This window comes from Heptranchias perlo, chromosome 9 (assembly GCF_035084215.1).
Source record: "Heptranchias perlo isolate sHepPer1 chromosome 9, sHepPer1.hap1, whole genome shotgun sequence".
Classification (NCBI taxonomy): domain Eukaryota; kingdom Metazoa; phylum Chordata; class Chondrichthyes; order Hexanchiformes; family Hexanchidae; genus Heptranchias; species Heptranchias perlo.
In genome coordinates, this window is record NC_090333.1 from 61271006 (window position 1) to 61291375 (window position 20370).

The window sequence follows — 20370 nt, forward strand, 5'->3', positions numbered from 1 at the left end:
TTTTTATTGGGTAAATATGATGAGTAGAATCTTTAGTTTTAACTGCAAGCCTGGAGAATTTTAGATGCAGTCCAGCTCTTTTTCTTACAATGGAACAGTATAAATAATTTTGTTAGTGAAACTAGCACCCAAAGGCTTCAATCAAATTACATAAATTTAATTGTGCCGAAAAGTATGTTAATGATGCTACCTGCATGTGTCAAGACAGAGTGGGTTTAGTGCTTGATTCATTTATAAGTAATAGGAGGGGACATCCTGTGGTATTGCTCACTCTTAGCCCTGGGATATGTCTGTTTGCAATGAGGGTGTAGTGAGTATGAACCAATGTCGCAATGATGCTCAGCCTCCATCTTTGGAAAAATCTACCAGCAGGAACACTGGTTTGCTGGTAGGCAATGCTCGGCCTGCTGATCTCAGGCGATTGATCGAAGGGATCGTGACCTCTGGTTCTCATATCTGATTGGTTTAAGGGACTCTACACCTTACATTTTAATAATACAGTAAGATTGATTCAGTATAAGTGATAATAATTAACTAAAGGTTAGAATGTGGAACCCATTACCACATGGAGGGGTTGAGGCGAATAGCATAGATGCATTTAAGGGGAACTAGATAAGCACATGTGGGAGAATGGAATAGAAGGATATGTTGATAGGGTTAGATGAAGTAAGGTGGGAGGAGGCTCGTGTGGAGCTAAACACCGGCATAGATCTGTTGGGCTGAATGGCCTGTTTCTGTGCTGTAAAATTCTATGTAATTCTATGTTAATTTCATTGGTGAGTAAAAGATGGAAGGGCAAAACAAAATAAACTGAACAAAAATTGAATGAAATAAATAAGTATTTGGCAAGAAGAGGCAGTGCAAGATGTTGGTGTACAGGTGTCGTAGGGTGTGTATTCGTGGCAGCAAATTCACTATACAGTGAACATTTCCAGTTGAGGTTACATTGTCAGTGGCTACTTAGAAGCAGATATTTTTCTGTGAGTGTGTGGTGGGGCAAGGGGGCAAAGGAAATCAATCCAAGCCACTCATGTGCACCCCTTAGCAACTGGGTTGAGAGTGGCCTTGGCTGAGGTCTGAGAGCCATTTGCATGTCCATCCGCTTGGCAGTTCTTGCATGGTCTAGAGAGACCTAAAGAGTGGTAGAGAATAAAATCACTTGAAACATGGGGAGGAGGAGGATAAAATTTAGATCAATATGAAAAATTAAACAAGATGCATCTTCTTTCAGGCTTTGTTTTTTAACACTTAATTATTGACATTGCAGGAAGGATGACAGCAGTGTTTAGTCTTTCTGTGTGATGGGGGTTCATTCTGAATCATTGGGCTCAATTTTCACAGTAAAAAACGGGTGGGTTGGGGGCGGGGGGGCATTGAAAATTGCCACCATTTCAGTCCCACCCCCAACCTGCCCATTTCCGGTTTTCACCGGGGCGGGAAGAGGGGCGGGTGACCAACCCGCTCCCAGGAGGCGGGTCTGGCCTTAAAACCTTTCGAAGAGGCGTCAGGCCTCCATTTTTCTCAAATTCCCAGGGAGGCAGGATTCCCGGGCCTTCTGTTTTACGCCTCGTGAAAGGAGGCGAGAAGGCCCAAGACTAACAGGTAGGTGCCTAGAAAGGCATAGCTTGTGGGCCCGGAGGAGCAGGAGTGCATCCCCCAGGCCCAACAAGCCTACCTGCACGACCCCCCCAACGATCATGGTCACCTGGCCCCCAAACGCGGGGGCCCCCCCCCGCCAATCATGGACCCCTGACACCCGATCGCGGACCCCCGACCCCGACGCCCGACTCCGATCCTCCGCCGACCCCGATCCTCCGCCCGACCCCGATCCTCCCCCTCCGACCCCGACCCTGATCTTCCCCCTATGACCCCTGACCCTGATCCTCCCCCTCCGACCCCCAACCTGGATCCCCCGACCCTGATCCTACCCCCACTCCAATCCTCCCATCCCGACCCCAATCCTCTCCCCCCACTCCGATCCTCCGATCCCCTGAACCCCGAATCTTGCCCTCAATGATCGTGGACCCCCGCAATGACCCCCGATCCCAAACCCCACCCCCCCATGACTGACCCCCGATCCCATTTCCCATGATGCGTGACCCCCGTGCTAACCTATGCCCACCCATGCCCCCATGTGCCCTCCCCCCATCCATACAAACAAAGACTTACCTGCAGACTTATCTGTCAATCAGGCCGGTCAGTTGGACAGGAAACCGACAAAAAGAAAATAAAGGATGTCCTTACGTCAAAATCGTAAGGACATCCGGGAAACCCATACTAATGGGTTTCCCGACCTCAATTTGACCCCCTGCCCCACTCTAGGCTCCATTTTAAAACGGAGCCCATTGTGTTGGCCAGCAACCTAGTGATAACATCAAGCATTAATTTGTAGCCTAAGTAAGATAAATAAGAATTCAGACCTCGAGGAGTTAGCCATAAAATGCCCTCAGGTACATTCTTGATGTGTGAGACAGAGTGGGAGTAATTTTGACTTTGGTCAATAATGTAAAATGGGCACTATCGGATCAGCCGCCCGTGATACACGTCTCCCGATTATCATTTCCATTGACTTCAATCGGGAGAGACATATAACAGGTGGCTGATCTGATATTGTCCGTTTTACACTATCAAAGTCAAAATTACCCCCAGTGTGTCTGCAGAGTATTTAACCATGAAGGAGCTCGATCCTGTCCTCAGTCAACATCCACATACATACATTTTCTGGTAACAGTGAGAACCTTGGCTGATCTCCTCCCTTAACTCCTAGCTGCTGGGGCTAATTGCAGCAACTGTTCCTGCCACTCTCACTGGGATTAGACCATCACAGGCCAGAGGATCGCAGATGGGCCTTTAGGCTTCAACTCATAAACGGCCGATCCTTGTGGCTCCAGATTTTCCCATCGCGTTCTGGTGTGGGCCAAACAGAATGAGACTGACCACTGAAATTTTTTTTTACAGCTTCTCTGAGAAATCAGTACACCTGAAAAACCCAACGCAGTAATGATCCCATTCTGCTGGCACCCTACTTCAAGCTGAAAGATGTTGCAGACAGAGAGCTGCTGACACCTCCAATCCTCCTCACCTACACATACACCGTCTGGTGTGCAGTGTTCTTAGTAAGATAATAGTTATAGTAGTGAGTCTATTTCACCACAAAACTTTGGTCACAGGTTCTACATGGCCGTTGTACTTTCTATGTCATATTTTAATTTATTATAATTTTTTAAAAGTACAATGTACACTACTACACAGCAAGCAAGATGTTACATTAAATCAGTTTGAGGTGCTTGAAACAGTAGCAGTGGGAGAACAATGTTATAGGAACGAGTTCTTCCTAATAAACGAACTTTGTCAAGAGATGCTTGTTGAAGCCTATCATTTTAATGGAGTATAAAATAATAGAAGATAATGAACTGTTTGGCATCGAGCTTTTCCCCACTGACGATACACACCAGATGTTCATTAATCAAAGTATGCAAATACCAGAGAAATGCAACACTTGTAATCTGGCAGACAACAAAGAGCTGGCCACTGTTGTTCCCCAGCATGAATGTAAATCAAGCATTAATGTTTGGCAGAGGAAGGCTTACCCAGGGAAAACTAGGGGAAGAACTGCAACTTGCTGCTAACTCAAAGGCAGCTAAGAAAACAGATCGGGACAACTTTAGTGCTACAAAATATCTGCTTGTCTATTGTACACGCAGCAGCACAACTCAAATGATCTAACAGCCCTAAAGAGGATGCTGAGGTGAGTTGACACTTGGCATTTTCAATATGCAGTTAGGAGTGAGTCGGGCTTTCCATTGTATTAAATTTACTCAGAATTCAAAAGGCTCTTATGAGAAAAAGTGGATTGGCTATTTGATCCAAATATTGGTTTTGAAGAATAAATTGTTAGCTTAAGTGGGGTAACTTTTAAGCTCATCTTTGCTACACCAAATTCTTTTAAATTCCTATGTTTAGAGTAACAATTCTCACGATTACAGGAAATCATTGGGAAGTTTTGAAAGATGAGTCCAATGTTTAATATAGGATTTAGTCACCCATCACCTCATATGTACATTTACATGCAAAGCAGATACCAGTCCTGAACAGATGTGTAAATGCGGCGAGATGGGAAAGATCAGAAGAGTTTTCTTTTGTGAAAGGAATGGTTTCTCTGCTCTAAAGAAGAAGGAGTTTGGAAATGTTTCAGACAGTTTCCAGGTCATACTAAGCTCAAAAATTAAATTCCAGATATTTAAATAAAATTTGGATATTTCAAACTCGCCTCAACTGTAAGTGGATCAAAATAAAACGCTATCAAATGAAACACTATTATTGTAGTTTTGTGAAATTTTATGCAGCAATGAAGGCTGTACTTAAGCTACTGAGCTTACCAAGCCAATTCCACTGGCAGCAGTGACCCTCTGATAGTTCACCGAAGAGGTCCTTCTTTGTGTATGAGTGTGAGCGAGTAATGAATGTGAATATCTATTTGTCTAGGGGCCCATCGCAGCTAAACCCAACCCTAGCTTCATCCAACATTTTGCAAACTCACACATTCTCTGTCTCTGTCTCTCTCTCTCTCACACACACACACACACACACACACCAAAGTTGTGCAAGAGGTTACTGGATAGAAATCAGGATTGGTATCAGTAGTCCATTTTTAGCCATTCTATCATAGAATTGCCTAATCCAACTCTTGTGCCCCGTCCCCTCCCTTCCCCCCACCCCTCTCCACCATCATGGCTGATATCAGCTAACTCAGCAGAGGTCAAGGGTCAAAGCTGGGAGTTTAGTCTCCATAGTTTAGTACTACACTGTGTGATGCATTTACCTACTGTGGCATCTGAAGACCCTCAGAATGTTAACATTTTTTTAAATGGAAACTGCCTGTTCCTTGGTGAATAAACCACACCATTTCCCAAAACATTCAATCTTTGCTAACTCATTGATATATGAAATATCAGAGTTTAGCAGTCATGTAAAGTGATTGAATGAAAGTATGTGTATTGTGCTAGGGCAAGAGAAGCCCTTAAAATACATTTTAATTACAAGTCAGCTTTTAAAGCTGTGTTGATTTTTATTTATTATAATTTTTTTAAAAATCCAAAACAACTTAATCTAGCTGAAAACAGTGTGTTTAAGTTGTAGTCCTGTGACACCTTACAATGAAATTTCAAAGCTTTAGGCTTTTCTGAAAAAGCATCAAAGCATTAGGTCTTAATTATAAATAGCCTGCTGTTATGATACCGATCAAAACACTAATAACATTCTGCAAGTAGATAATGCGACAAGACAAAAAATTGTTATTCCTTTTATTTAGCCTTTGGCTGCTTTTCTTGTGTCGCACACAATATATCAAACCTATAGTGTTATGTGCAGACTAGCTAACAAACAAAAGCCTATGGAAAAATTAGCACCGGTGATGCAGAGAACTTCCTCACGAACTATTGATTAAGTAACAAAAGAACATGCCACTCACGGTCAGTAATTTAAGCTGCAGCGTCCTTTAATTACCTTAAAGTGTAGTGTGCAAGTCACACTTTGATAGCTGGTGTTTTGTGCTCTGGAGACACAGGGGAATGACTTGTAGGCTTTTGATCAAAATAACCACTGCAGGATTGGGGATTGCTTATCAAGCAGTACGTCTTGAAACCAGTACATTTTTCAGCACTCGAGGCAAAGCTATAGAACGGTACTTGTGAGTATTTTTATGTTCATACTGGGTGAAATGTCACATTAGATGTCAATAACGTGTGATTTGTGTACTCATACAATTGAGCTCTACTCCATGCCCCCTGGCTCTGTGATCAGCCAGACCCTAGGGTTGAAGAATCAAAGCACACATCAGTACAACCGTGAGTGATCATTATAGGAGGAAGAAAAACTTATAAAACAGACTGAGTTTGGAAATCCATTTTGCAACAGTTGAACTGATACAGCTCGTAACTACAGAAGGAACCAATGGTTTTATGAAGCACTGCACCAAAGATATTAGTCATACATATTTGAACTTTTGTTATTTAGCAAAGTGGTGTAAAGACTAAATAACAATTCTGTACCAGAGGAGCACTTAATTTCTTAAGTGTACGTAATTGTCCACTGTTGTTACTTTGAAAGAAAAGGTACTTATTGTAGCACAGTAGTGTCTCTCCTATACTGTTGTTACAATACAAGCGTGTTTCACTGATGCTTTCAAATGGTCTCCTGACCAGCCTCTCTTTCTCCACCCTTTATGAAAATCAGCTCATCCAAAACTCTGCTACCCATATCCTACCCTGAACCAAGTACAGCTCACCTATCACCCCTGTCCTTGCTGACCTGGTTCCCTAACACCTCAAACTGAAAATTCTCATCCTCGTGTTTAAATTCTTTCATGGCCTCGCCCCTCCTTATCTCTGTAACCTCCATCAGTGCTACAATCTCCCCTCCGTCGCTGGCCTCTTGTGCTACCCTCACCCTTTATCCCACCATTGGCAGCCATGCCTTCAGTTGTCTAGGCCTCAGGCTCTGGAATTCCCCCCTAAACCCCTCCACCACCCTCTCTCTCCGCCGTTAACACCCTCCTTAAAACCCATCCCATTGACCAAGCCTTTGGTCATCCCGCCTAATATCTTCTTCTTTGGGAAGGGTCCATTTTTTTTTAATACAATTCTGTGAAGCACCTTGGGCCATTTTTCTACAATAAAGATATTATATAAGTCCAAGCTCTGTTGATGAAATGTTACAGAGAGTGCATTTTGCATGTTTGCTATATTAAAAAGGAAGTCATGAACTGTGACTTTATATCGAATGTTATGGCTTCCCTGCGAGTTATAGGCATTGCTTTTGTTTTAAATCACAATCAGGTTAATGTCTTCATTAAAGTACAGAGAGAAGAATTCACAGATATCTTAGCGTGTTTGTTATCAATACTCCAAAGTACAATTTTAAACCACATAACTCGAATTCCCCTTAATAATGGTGTGACCAAAGCCTGGAGTGTACCTGACACCACAATGAGAGCTGCCTCCATTATACACAAGTGACCCCCCACTTCCATCTTAAAGAACAAGAGTCATCATAAGTAGCCCTTATAAAAATCAAACTACTTTGAAGAGTTATTATGTTTTAGCATCCTTTTGCTTATCTTTGCCATTTAGTTGATATTTTTGGATATTTCATGACAAAACGAAGAATTGATGACACCTGAGAAACATTTTGTGGAATTTCTGGGCCTAACAGTCTGAGTAGCTAAATTAAAATGGCAGGACGGCTGAAGCACCCTGGGTTTGTGATTACATCTCTACTGTTGTTCATTTAGCTCCATTACACTGTTGGGCTCCATAACTTTGCCAAATAATTTCCACTGATCATATCGTCAGTAGAAAAGCAGGACAGAGAAAAGAATGATAATGAACAATAATTACTCTTAAGGTAGATGAAAGAAGAAAACATCAATTGCTGGAAAATTTGAAACTCATTGCAGATTCATCGGAATCTGAAGAGCCATTAAATTAAAGTTTCCAAGGTATGACCTTCCATCAAAACTCATGAGCTGGTAAGATGTCGCCATCTGAAACATTTAAGAGTAATATCAAATACCTGTCAGTTTTAGAACATAAGAACAGAAGAAATAGGAGCAGGAGTAGGCCAATCGGCCCCTCGAGCCTGCTCCGCCATTCAATAAGATCATGGCTGATCTGATCCTAACCTCTAATCTAAATTCATGTCCAATTTCCTGCCCGCTCCCCGTAACCCCTAATTCCCTTTACTTCTAGGAAACTGTCTATTTCTGTTTTAAATTTATTTCATGATGTAGCTTCCACAGCTTCCTGGGGCAGCAAATTCCACAGACCTACTACCCTCTGAGTGAAGAAGTTTCTCCTCATCTCAGTTTTGAAAGAGCAGCCCCTTATTCTAAGATTATGCCCCTTAGTTCTAGTTTCACCCATCCTTGGGAACATCCTTACCGCATCCACCCGATCAAGCCCCTTCACAATCTTATATGTTTCAATAAGATCGCCTCTCATTCTTCTGAACTCCAATGAGTAGAGTCCCAATCTACTCAACCTCTCCTCATATGTCCACCTCCTCATCCCCGGGATTAACCGAGTGAACCTTCTTTGTACTGCCTCGAGAGCAAGTATGTCTTTTCTTAAGTATGGAGACCAAAACTGTATGCAGTATTCCAGGTGCGGTCTCACCAATACCTTATATAACTGCAGCAATACCTCCCTGTTTTTATATTCTATCCCCCTAGCAATAAAAGCCAACATTCCGTTGGCCTTCTTGATCTTTTTATTTTAAAAAGAAAGTATTAACAAAAATGGAGCCTGAAACAACAGTCAAACCCTTTATAAGAGTTCTCAGGGTTAGATTCTAAAACAGTATAACATTAACCCAAGTTCTACAAGGAGCTCTGCACAGCAGTACATCAGCACCTTCAGAAAGAATTAGTAGAATAAAGCTGATCTTTGCACTTCAGCAAGGTTGAAACTGGTCTGTAACTGGTTCTCTGAAGCACAAAGAACACACATTTTTCAGACTGAAGGCTATCCATGACTCCTGGGATATCATCTTTTTTTTTCATTCTCAGGATGTGGGCATCACCGGCAAGGCTGGAATTTATTGCCCTGAGAAGGTGGTGGTGGGCCATCTTCTTGAACCACTGGTAGCAATTTGATACAACAGAGTAGCTAGCTCGGCCACCTCAGAGGGCAGTTAAGAGTCAACCACGTTGGAGTGGGACTGGAGTCACATAGAGACCAGACCAGGTAAGGATGGCAAGCTTCCTTCCCTAAAGGGCATTAGTGAACCAGTATAGGTTTTTATAACAATCCGACAGCTTCCTGGTCACTTTTTACTGGTAGCAACTTTTTACTTCCAGAATTCCTGAATTCAAATTACCATGGTGGGATTTGAACTCAAATTTTCTGGATTACTGGTCCAGTAACATAACCACTATGCTACCATCCCAAGTAGGAGAGGGTTAAAATTAAATGGTTACAGTCATCAACAACAAATTATGGTTGCACGATGACGGATACTTCTATGCTGGGATATAGTGATCTTAGTTTTCCTACCACAGAATCTAAAACAATTATTGGCCATATGACACATTTAGAAGAAAGCAAACTTGAATCACAGAATATTCTCATTGACATCTAAGTCAAATATTGTAAAGGGGTCAGAGAAAGGTAACTACATCAAGACAGCCTCTCGAGTTCTGCACTCACCTGTTGCCCAGTAACAAGGAGGATTGCACCTTCTTTCCAATGTGCCACTTGCCTATAAACGTGATCTAAGATTAATAGCTCACTCCAGCAGTTCTGAAGAAGTTTCATTTGGTCGTCCACCTGTCAAACACAAAAATACACTCGGTCAGTGCTCAATTCCCAAACATTTATTGCATTGATAAGAGAAGTGCAAATAACAGCTGCAATTCTCCAGCTATTATCAGTAATGGTGCAGACACAAACACAGGTACAAAGACTGATTCAAACACTGGAAAGAGTGCACAATTTCTTAGTATTAGATTGAATTGTTAAAAAAACGTACTTTGGAATAAACAATGTTGAAAACTAATTAAATATCTGAATAAAACAGTTTTTTTCCCAAAAGAGAATTTAAGGGATTCTGTAATAACATGGCATCAATAGTATTGGGTATATTTTAATAACTGTGTAGTCCTCACCTTAAGATTTTTAGTGGAATATTAATAATTGCAATATGTAACTAGTAACGGCCGACAGGTGATCAATAAATACTTATCTGAAATCCGCTACATATAAACACAGGCCCTGATATTTACGAGGAGGCAGTGAGGGAGCTGCCGGGAAACCCGGATAAACCGGGAAGGCAGAGGTCCTGCCAAATTTAATAGCAGGACCTCATTAGAAATTGTTTACTCCGTTTCCCGCCTGGCAGCTGGCCAGATTGAGAGGCCGGTTGGCTACCGGGCATGAAAGCCTGCGCTAGAAGTTCGCAGCTGGGGACCGGAGAGGAGGGAGGGAGAGATCGCGGGGGTGGGGGAGGAGAGACCACCCTGGAGGCGGGGGGGAGGGGGGTCGGCCGATCGTGGAGAGGAGAGAGATTGTGGGAGGAGAGAGATCGTGGAGGTTTGAAGATTGCGGGGATGGGGAGGCCGATTGCAGCAGGTTTGCTTGAGGGGCTGGGGAGGTACTCCTGCTCCTCCTGTCTCACAAGCTGTGCTGGAAAAGCACTCCCCTGCTGGATCTGGCAGCTCCCCCCTCTTTTTGGCTGCCATGTTTCCCAAGCCCCGGGAAACCCGTGCTGGAGGCATTAATTCCAAATCTGAGGCAGAGAGCCTTATTTAAATATTATAATTACCGACCCGTCTCTCCAGAACGGGTTACTCGGCCGACCCCTAACCCGCCACAGTTAAACCTGAAGTAGGCACGTTCGCGGTGGGTTGGCGTCAGGTTTTGTATTTTTAATAATTTAACCCCCCCCCGACCCTCTCCCGCCCATCCTGGGGGGATTAAAATTCCCCCCCCAAGTGACTGCCTTTACGTTTAAGGTGCAATCAGGAGACTGTGTGGTGTTAGAGTTCCAGTGTCCTGTGCTTTATAATCAGTGCCCATCTGACATGATGGAGACTTCATGCCATGGATTAAATGTCGTTTCAAGAAAAGAGCGAATGTCTTATGTCATAGGGCCAGCTGCCAGACAAGATAATGGGAGCACCTAGCACCATCTGATCAATTGGTCCATTACTAGAAGTCAATTGTCCTTTGTTGCCTGGTGCCCATTCTCCTATACAAATTGGAGACCCTCCATTAGCACAGAGTCATTGCCATGTTCAGTCCCCCTCCTTCCACTCAGGGTCATTATTATTTGTAATAGGGTGATCGCACCTGGGTGTATATTCAGAACATTGCAGAAAAATATTTATCAGAAATGAAAATGTCATTCAGTACTTTTAGCATATTATTTTCTAAATGTTAAATTAAAAATCAAATATGCAATCGGCATTTATATTGCATTAGTTTTAAATTAAAATTATATTTGTGAATACTTTGTTTCCTTAGCTTAGGCTGTGGAAGACCCAAGCAACTGTATTGTTTCTGATCATAAGAATCTCTATTAGTGTCGATTTTTCAAGTTTCTCATGGGAGAGATAGCTCGCATGCTGCAGGAAAGGGCTTGGAAAATCTACCCTATTATTTTATTGGAATTTGTCGCTTGCCAGTATTGTAACAATTTTAAAATTCCTTCTGTGATCTTCCAGATAGCTATCTATATTTCTATGTATTGGGGATGGTGAGAAATGAACAAAACTGGCTAATACATGCGGTGCCCACTTCAACTGGAGTTGTCTGCCCTCTGTTTATATGGGTTACTTAATAAGTATTGGGAGACACAAAGTCTACCCAGGTGATAGAAACACTTAATACCGATCATTGGGCTATAAATTGCGTCTATTTCCATCGATGGCCTTTCCGACTATCCCATCAGGGCACCTGCAAGCAAGATTATCTTGGTTTGGCTGATTCCTGAATGTATGTAAGTTCCTTGTCTGGTGCCTGAGAAACCATCCTGTTCCCTGTGAAATATAACTTGACAGATCTTTCATTGTAAGGAATGTTTTATAGTGGGTTATTAATTGCGAATGAGATCTGCCTATCTTCCTTCATACCAGTCAAGGGAAGAGAGAGATACATCTGGAAGTAGAGTATTTACTGTCCCATTTCCTTCTCACTCTATTGGCAAAGGCTAATACAGGACTCCATGGGAATTTATTTCTCACATAAAAACTTCCCCTCAAGAATGCATGATCCAAGTTACCAAGGTTACTGAAGAGAACTGCTAAAGTTACTTTTACTGTTTTGGAAGAAACATTGTGAGTTAGCTGGAGTATTGTAATCTCGCTAAATCTGCTATTTTTAATCACACTTGTGTTAATCTTACTTCTTAATACTTGTTCTGTAACTTTCAGTCCGAGTCTTACAGTCTGTCAGTGTGGTATCTTCTGTCCATCAGTGAGGTCAGAACTGTACTATTTTCAGTGCATACTTCATCAGTAAAAGGATTCATTGTTCAACCTGTGACCTGCTATCAGAGATTACTACTCACAAAAGATTATGGGCTCGATTTTCGGACGTCCGAACCGGCGGGTTCGTGGCAATGGGGGCTCCGTAAATCGGGGATTCCCGGGGCAGGTCCGGAGCCCGCTTCCGGGTTCCCCAGTGACGCGCTTAGATGCGCGCGCAGCCCCCGCATGCGGGACTCCCGCTGGCAATTAAAGCCGGAGGGATCCCACTTAAACTAATTGTTCAGGTCATTTGCAGACCTGATTTGGAGGATATTTCAGGAGGGGTGGGATTTTCAACTCAACTGAGACTGTTTCCCGTACTGGGGGAAACACTCCCAGTTGAAACGGGCGTATTTCAGCCACCAGCCTGTGGGAGCTGCAAAGGTCCATTTGACAGGTAGGGGAGGAGACCCTCAGTCATTGCAGGAGGCCACTCTGTCACTTTGGACAAAGTTTAGCCTCCACCACCCTCCTCCTAATACTAAAATTCACCAACTTGGAACCTCAACTGCGGTGTGCAGACACATTTACCTACCTTGCAGACCCCCTCAAACGTACATCATCTGGATGGGGGCCGCCACAGCTGCAGTAATGAACTTCTCGGAGGATGAACAGCATCACCAGCCTCACCAGCCACGCCGTCCACCTCTGACACGTGGAGCTCCACAACACTGTTATGACACATCCACCTGCACAGCAGGAGGGAGGGCAACCGCAGAGAGAGATGCGTCGCAGAGGGCATTACCCTCGCCACAGGGTCCACAGACCGAGGCTCAGCTTCCTGGACCTCTCTGAGAAGCAGTGCATACGGAGGCTCAGAGTCAGTCACCAGGTAGTCGCGGACATCTGCAGCCTCCTTAATGACGAGATGCTCCCGGATGGACCGAGCAGCATCTTCTTACCTGTCGCTGTCAAAGTCACCACCGCCCTCAACTTCTTTGCTTCCGGATCCTTCCAGGGTGCCACCGGGGACATCACCGGGGTCTCTCAGTCGTCTGCACTCAAGTGCATAAGGCAGGTCACCGACGGCTTGTTCTGCAGGGCCTCGCGCTATATCAACTTCCCCATGGATGACCTGAGCCAGATGGAGAGGCAGTGGGATTCCACTCTGTGGCTGGCTTTCCACGGGTGCAGGGTGTAATCGATTGCACCCATATAGCAATACAAGCACCTCCACACAAGCCAGAAGTGTTCATCAACAGGAAGGGCTATCACTCCATCAACACTCAGCTCATCTGTAACCACCGCAAGAGATTCCTTCACGTGTGCGCCAGATACCCTGGCAGCTGCCACAATTCCTTCATCCTTCAGGAGTCCAACGTCTCGACCTTCTTCCACTCACCCAACACCTGCAAGGGCTGGCTCCTCGGGGACAAGGGATACCCCCTGCACACATGGCTTATGACACTTCTGAGGAACCCCACCACCGAGCCACAGCGTCGATATAACGACAGCCACATCACTACCAGGTCTACAATTGAGCATGCTATAGGGCTGCTCAAGATGCGCTTCAGGTGCCTTGATCGTTCTGGGGGAGTGCTTCAATACGCGTCACACAGAGTGGGACGCATTATAGTCGTCTGTTGTGCCCTGCACAACGTGGCACAATAGAGAGCGGTGCCACCGGAGGAGGCCCCGTCCACATCTGACACCCATATTGAGGAGGAGGAGGAGGCCGAGAAGGAGGAGGACGAGGAGGAGGAACAACCCATGGGCAGAACAGCGGCTCACCTGGCTGCTTGTGAGGCCAGGGAGTCACTGATATACGAACGGTTCTCCTAACATCAGACTGTGTGAAGAGTCCAGTCCTCATCACCTGGACAGAGGAGCGGCCACACCAGCCCCCTCCCCCGCCCCCTGCACCAAACAGTCCTGCAACTACACCTACACCCACTGTAGAATGACCCAATGGGTGGCATCAAGTGTGCGTGTTCATGGTGAACCTCATGAAAGGGACTTATTCCACAAGCCAGTCAAGAATGGGAAAGATGTGGCAGTAGTGGTGATAATAATAAGATTTATTGTGAATGTGGAAGAAAACAAATATAAATAAAAAACATGACAAATCGTCAAACACCCTTGTGCATCACCTTTGTGCTCACAAAACCTTTGGCTGACACTTCCTACCACTCCTACGTGGTGCTTCCCCTGTGGCTTCAGCAGAGGTAGTGGAAGGTTGCTCTTGTCCTTGCCCTGACCGATGAGATGCTTTGCGCGGACGTCCTCTGGGTTTCGGTGTCCGTTAGAACCCCTCCAAAGACTGCTCCACCTGCACCTGTGCAGGGGCAGACTCGGGCACCTGGAGAGGAGGCAGCACTGCGGGTACTGGTTGAGAGGGGGGCAACGGGTGAGACGTGGAAGCGCTTTGAGTGGCGTCCCCACTTCCATGTCCCCTTTCGCCATCATCCCTCTCCAGGGCCTTCTGACATCTCTTCTCCTATCAAGGCAAAACACAGAGAGGCGTGATTGAGCGATGGTTGCATGGTGACCCGCTGCATGCATTGGTGTGGGTGGGGTGACCGTGAGGGAGATGCATGGGAGGGTGCGTGTGAGACATGGCCATGAGATTGTATGAGGATTGGGTTGCGTGGTAGTGTTCGAATGGGAACTGGGGCGGTGAGTAAGTGCAGGCAAGGTGAGGATGATAGTTGAGTGGATGTGAGGAGTGATGTGAGAACGTTGTGGTGGCAGTGCAGAAGGAGTTGTGTGGTGGTGGAGGTGATGTGGAAGACGGAGTATGGGAGAATGCGTAAGTATACTCATTTTGGCTGACCTGGTTAGGTCATTAAAGCGCTTCCTGCACTGGACCCAGGTTCGAGAGATGTTACTGCTGCTGCTGACCTCCTCTGCCACCTCGAGCCAGACCTTCTTGGTGGCAGAGGCAGGCCACTTTCCCCCGTCCGCTGGGAAACCATTTCCCTCCTCCTCCTCACCCCATCGGGCAGCACCTGGAGTGAGGAGTCTGAGAACCTTGGAGCAGCCTTGCCTCTGGCCTGCTCCATGATCCAAAATTGGTTGTTTGCTTCAGGAGGAGCATTGGAGGACTGCCCCTTTAAATAGGGCTCCTCCTGCTGACAGCCTGTGATGCGGGTGCGCAGTGCGCCACTGCGCAGGTCTAGAACGGGAAACCCGGAAACCAAGGTAAGTGCCTTCAATTAGGCTGCGATCGCATGCGGAGCACCCCAAATTCACTGGGCGCGTTACCCACGCTCCCAGTCGACCCCCCCCGCTGCCAACCCGCCTCCCTCCTAAAATCGACCCCCCTATGTTTCAGTTCAGAGGGAGTGAAGGCTTTCCTATGAAAGCAGATTTTTGTGTTGGGCACTCATCTGGAGTGAGCCTTAACCATGACTCAGGCATCGATGCATTAAAAAACATAATTATTCCATAAAATAATTAATGCGAGCTTGACATATCTATATAGAAGCAAAGCACGCATCAACATCGTTTTAAGGCTATGGTGACAAAAACATATATTGTCATTGATTTATTGTAATTGCTTGTAACATGACTTTAACATTCTGTTTTACATTTTCAGACTTTGATTTTACATGTTGTTTCAACACTGTAAGATTTTCTTTCCATATTGATAACTTTCCTAAATATATCAGATTCTATTGTTATTCTATTACAGTGTTTAGCAAAATACCAAATGAACTGATCCACCACAGCTGCAGAAGACCTCAAACTTATACTTTCAGTGTTTCTCAGTTATAAATGAATAAAATGTCATAGGTCAGATTGGCACTCATTATATTGTTAAAATATAGTGATGTATAGTAAAGTAAAATTTGCAGTTCAATCCAAGTTAATTCAAATTTTAAAAATTGACTTGATCACCTTGTAATATTTAATCTTGCTTTTATAATCTATCTCCCAAGATCACCTCTTCTATATTACATCAAAGGTGCAAAAAACATTAACTGTTTAATAGTAAATTTGTGACATTTGCTGCTGGAGATTTGAATTTATGCTGTTGTATTTCCAAATTTGTTGTACTTTAAATTTTGCAGAGAAATACAATTGTTGAACATAGAAAGGATGGAACAAGAAAAGGCCATCAAGCCAATTCTTTCTACAACTAGGACATGTGCATCCACCGGGTCTGAGGAGTTCTCTCTGATCGACAAGTGGATGGTATTCTGCTGCCTGGCAATCAACATTTCTTTAAACTTGCAGAACACAATGGGGGCCATTTTGAACTTATACCCATAATAGACCTCTCTTTGGGAGTCCTGAGACTTATGGGTAAATCAACATTTTTTAAAAGTTTTGCGGGCCCATTACATGCAGGGTTTGCACACTCCACAGCTAGTTTGGAAAAATTTGCATCATTTATATAGCTGCACAATATATGTGAAAGGAGCATTATTGTAGGTGCATTGTGATTAGACCATTTTCTTTTGTTTCCGCAATGAATTCTTAATATGCAAAGTTATCTGGAGAAAAACCATATGCAGCTGCCATTTCAATCTTGACTCATTAAAGCAATGAAATAAGGGAATTTAGCAATTTATTTGCAGAAATAGTAAAATAGCATCATAAAAACCTGCCTTGTACTCAATGCAGTCTCTGCATCATTACTCGAGATGCTCAGACAGTATTGCATCTTTCTTAATGGTTACTAGAATTTCTTCTAAAACCCAAATCACCCTATGCCACCTGACACCAAATCATATTTAATCAGAGGCAGTAAAACATTCAACCTTTTGAGGACTGCAGCAATGGTTCTGGGCCAACACCAGAAGTAGAACAAGACGTTTAGTTTAGTTCAAGAATGTAACAAGAATAGTTATACAGTTTCGCACCTTTCTCTAAGTCTCGATGCTTCAGAAATCTGATTTACAATTGTGTCAAAGTCACAGTCAGAAAGCTGAAAAAAATACTGAAACTTAGAGGACTATACTAGTTTCTATAATTAACAGTAAGTGGTTATGTGGAAGACAGAACAGTCATCTGTTGGGTAATTCTGCTTCGGATATGAATACAATATATGTGCTTTCATAAGTAAAAGGAAACTGGAATATTGTATTTTTGTGAAGAGGACCTGAGTTCAAAGAATTCTGTGCAACCTTGGTGTCGTTGCCAAGCAAATTGCATTATTCCTCTCTGAGTCACAGATGGCACAAAAGACAATCACAACCCATGTATTGTCCACAGATAAGTAGGTGGTGAGATACATCTGAAATGCAGCCATTTTTTCCCAAATCACTGTGATTCACATGAACTAATTTGAGATATAATCAGAATTTTCAATTTGCCATTTTAAGGAACTTTCTATGGAATTTTCTGATCTAAAAACAGTGATTCTAATAAAACGTAAATAATACAGTAGTAAATATATAAAAACAGAATTGTACGTTGCATTAAAAGAGAAGGGAGAAAATTGCATTGTTCTGTTTTCCACTAAATATGCCAAAGAGAACATTAAGGATTAGAATTCAAACTGTGTTTCATGCACAGTAAGTAACATCATTTTGCAAAGTCCCAGTGGAGCAAACTTTGTTTTATCAGAACAGTGAATAACATTTGAAACATTGGAGACAACTTCTGATTTTTTTAAAAAAGGTCCTAAAGGGCATCCAACATATTTTACTTCAGTAGAGCACTAATACTGAGATTTTTTTCAGTAATTTTGCTATAATAGCTCTCTCAAAATGTATCAAAATGCTGCATGTGATCACCTAGGTTTGAAAACATTGGGTGTTTTGGGGGGATGCTGTTGTACTCCCAGTGTCGTTGTATTTTAAACTCTGTTAAAAATGTAGAAAGGATGAAACGAGAAAATACCATTTGGCCCATCGGGCCAATTCCTTTCACAGACACTGTACAATCCACACTTTCGTAGACTCTCCCCGGGGAAAGGTCCCCGCCCCCCCGCCCCCACCACAAAAAGCAAACTCAACCAAAACTGCAAACGTTGCAGTTCTGATGAAAGGTCATCGACCTGAAACGTTAACTCTGTTTCTCTCTCCACAAATGCTGCTTGATGTGCTGAGCGTTTCCAGCATTTTCTGTTTTTATTTCTTATTTCCAACATCCGCAGTATTTTGCTTTTGCAGAAATTGTAGACTACTTTCCACCCTGTTTTAAAAAAAATACTGACATCTCTAAGGAAACTATTCTGTTCCACCTAGCGTTCGATCATTCTTATAACCTCAGTCCATTTCCTGACCAGATATTCATCCAGCTCTTTTTTAAAGATGATTATTGATGCAGCATTAATTATTTTAACTGGAGTCTATTTCAAATATCTGCCACTAGTCATCTTGAGGCTTGCTAATCTTGCACTCAAGTCACCAGTGGTATTGAAAGAATTAAATGAAAGGATGATTGTGGTTGCAATTACTAATAACCATGAACAGTGTGCCAGGAAAAACATTGTTTTCCTTTGAAATTTAGCTGGCACAACCTGGCCCAAAACTTGGCTGGTGCAATGAGGTCCCTAAATTTAGTGGGTATAACCAGCTATTAAAACGTGACAGGTGTGATTGAACTGAGCAAAAAAAAGCTTTCCTTGGTTTGGCCTGGAAAGATTTTGATCTCACTTCCATTTCTCCACTGCCCCCCCCTCCCCTACATTACCATAACAACAAGTAAAGCACAGGTTCCAAGTTGCAACTGAGCCAGATAGAGAAAATGTGCAATAGAATTTCTGTTGGGTCAGTCTTAGGGTTAGGTTATAGTGAATGCAATCAAGTTTGGCCTGAATCTGTCACAACACTGCTTCATGTCTGCTCACTCATTCTGGATAGTCATATTCTGAGATTTTTCTCAATGAACTTTGTACATCGAATGCAGTTCTCTATGAGAAGGGACTTGTAAAGATTTAGCTGCTTCTTTTTTCCAAAGATTTCATTCGAAACTTATTAAGCTGCTGGATGAGAATGCTGGTGAACAAAGCAAGCTTGTACTTTTTGCTCCCAATGGCAGCCATCAGACTTTTCCAGCTCCGTTAGAGTACGGGCAAGGTGCAAAGGTAAAGCTTTCTGTCAGAATTATCCATCCTGTCAGTCTGGCTTGGCTTCAAAGCCAGCTCCCAAAACTTAAAGGACAGTGCCTTAACTCATTCCACTGTGAAGAGAATTGTGGTAGCCATATACTAACGGAATTGAGATTTTGTTTAAAGTTAATTTTTTTTTTACCCACACACAAATATGTTGGCTTGTCCGGCATCTCAAAATGTCTAACTTAACTGCATTTCCTATGATGTGCACTGCCTTTGTTAAAGTTATTAATTAAGTAATTTGCTCACTGTGTGACAGGGTTCTGTACAATCATTTATTATTAATTCTATTATAGTAAATGGTTATCTGAAGCAAGTGAGTCTGTAAGCCAAAAAAATGCCTGAGGTGTCATTAAATATGAAGGAGTCAAACCCTGAACAAGAGAGTTATTGTTGCATGTGCTGCTCTTCCCACACCTCCTCACATTAGTTCATTTATACTGTTGCTGATAAATGAAAGCGATCATTGAAGTTAGTAAACAGAGCAGAAGAAAAATCTCTATAATATATAGGCAAAATGACATCTGTGTTCCTCTTATCTTCACTGTGTAACCATCCTTTGTACATTCTGTGACATTCCACTAAAAACTATTAATCACTTTTCTTAAGAAAGGGGAAAATTGTAATATTCCCTCCTTAAAAGGAGGCATTTTTCTTTCTGTGTTTAGTCCTAAATCAAGGTAGACAGTCCAGGTTAGCTATCAATATTTATCCCTCAATCAACATCGCTAAAGCAGATTATCTGCTCATTATCACATTGCTGTTAGTGGGACTATGCTGTGCACAAATTGGCTGCTGCATTTCCTACATTACAATAGTGACTACACTTCTAAAAGTAGCTCATTGGCTGTAAAATGCTTTGGAACGTCCTGAAGTCGTGAAAGGTGCTATAGAAATGCAAGTCTTTCTTTTTTTTCAGTTGGTCTGAGGCTAAGTCCTCAGTACATTGTTCTGAAGATGTTATACTCCATGTTTGTTACATGCTTAAAATAATGTGGGGTAAGGAGACCCAAGTTAAATTGCTCGCTCTGCGTCCCTTTCTGGCTCGGGAAAACTGGTGTCCAAGCCATAGACCCATATATTTATAAATTGCACACCAATGGGTTTAAGGCTGGAGTTATATTGTACTCAACGAGACAGTCTCCTGAAGGGAGGTCTCTTGTCTCACAGCTTTAGTGTGTTCAGTGGTCTCTTATGTTGTACTGTAACTTTGGTGCTGATGCCCACCCAAAATTACTTTGCACTCTGGTGCAAGTGGCAGCGTAACTCTGCACTAACTCTGCTGGCACTGAGCACTTCCTGTGGGGCAGAAATTTGGCTTCAAATTAAGAACTTAGTA

At 43.2% G+C, this 20370-nt stretch overlaps 1 protein-coding gene across 2 annotated transcripts in view; it reads right to left on the minus strand.

Annotated features, from left to right (window-relative positions):
* nr5a2 (nuclear receptor subfamily 5, group A, member 2) overlaps window positions 1–20370 on the minus strand; it is a 180619-nt gene that overhangs the window by 63073 nt on the left and 97176 nt on the right. For both annotated transcript variants that reach the window (XM_067990618.1, XM_067990619.1), the window contains exon 6: window positions 9207–9326. In XM_067990618.1, coding sequence (XP_067846719.1) covers window positions 9207–9326 — 120 coding nt within the window. The remainder of the gene's footprint in view (window positions 1–9206; window positions 9327–20370) is intronic.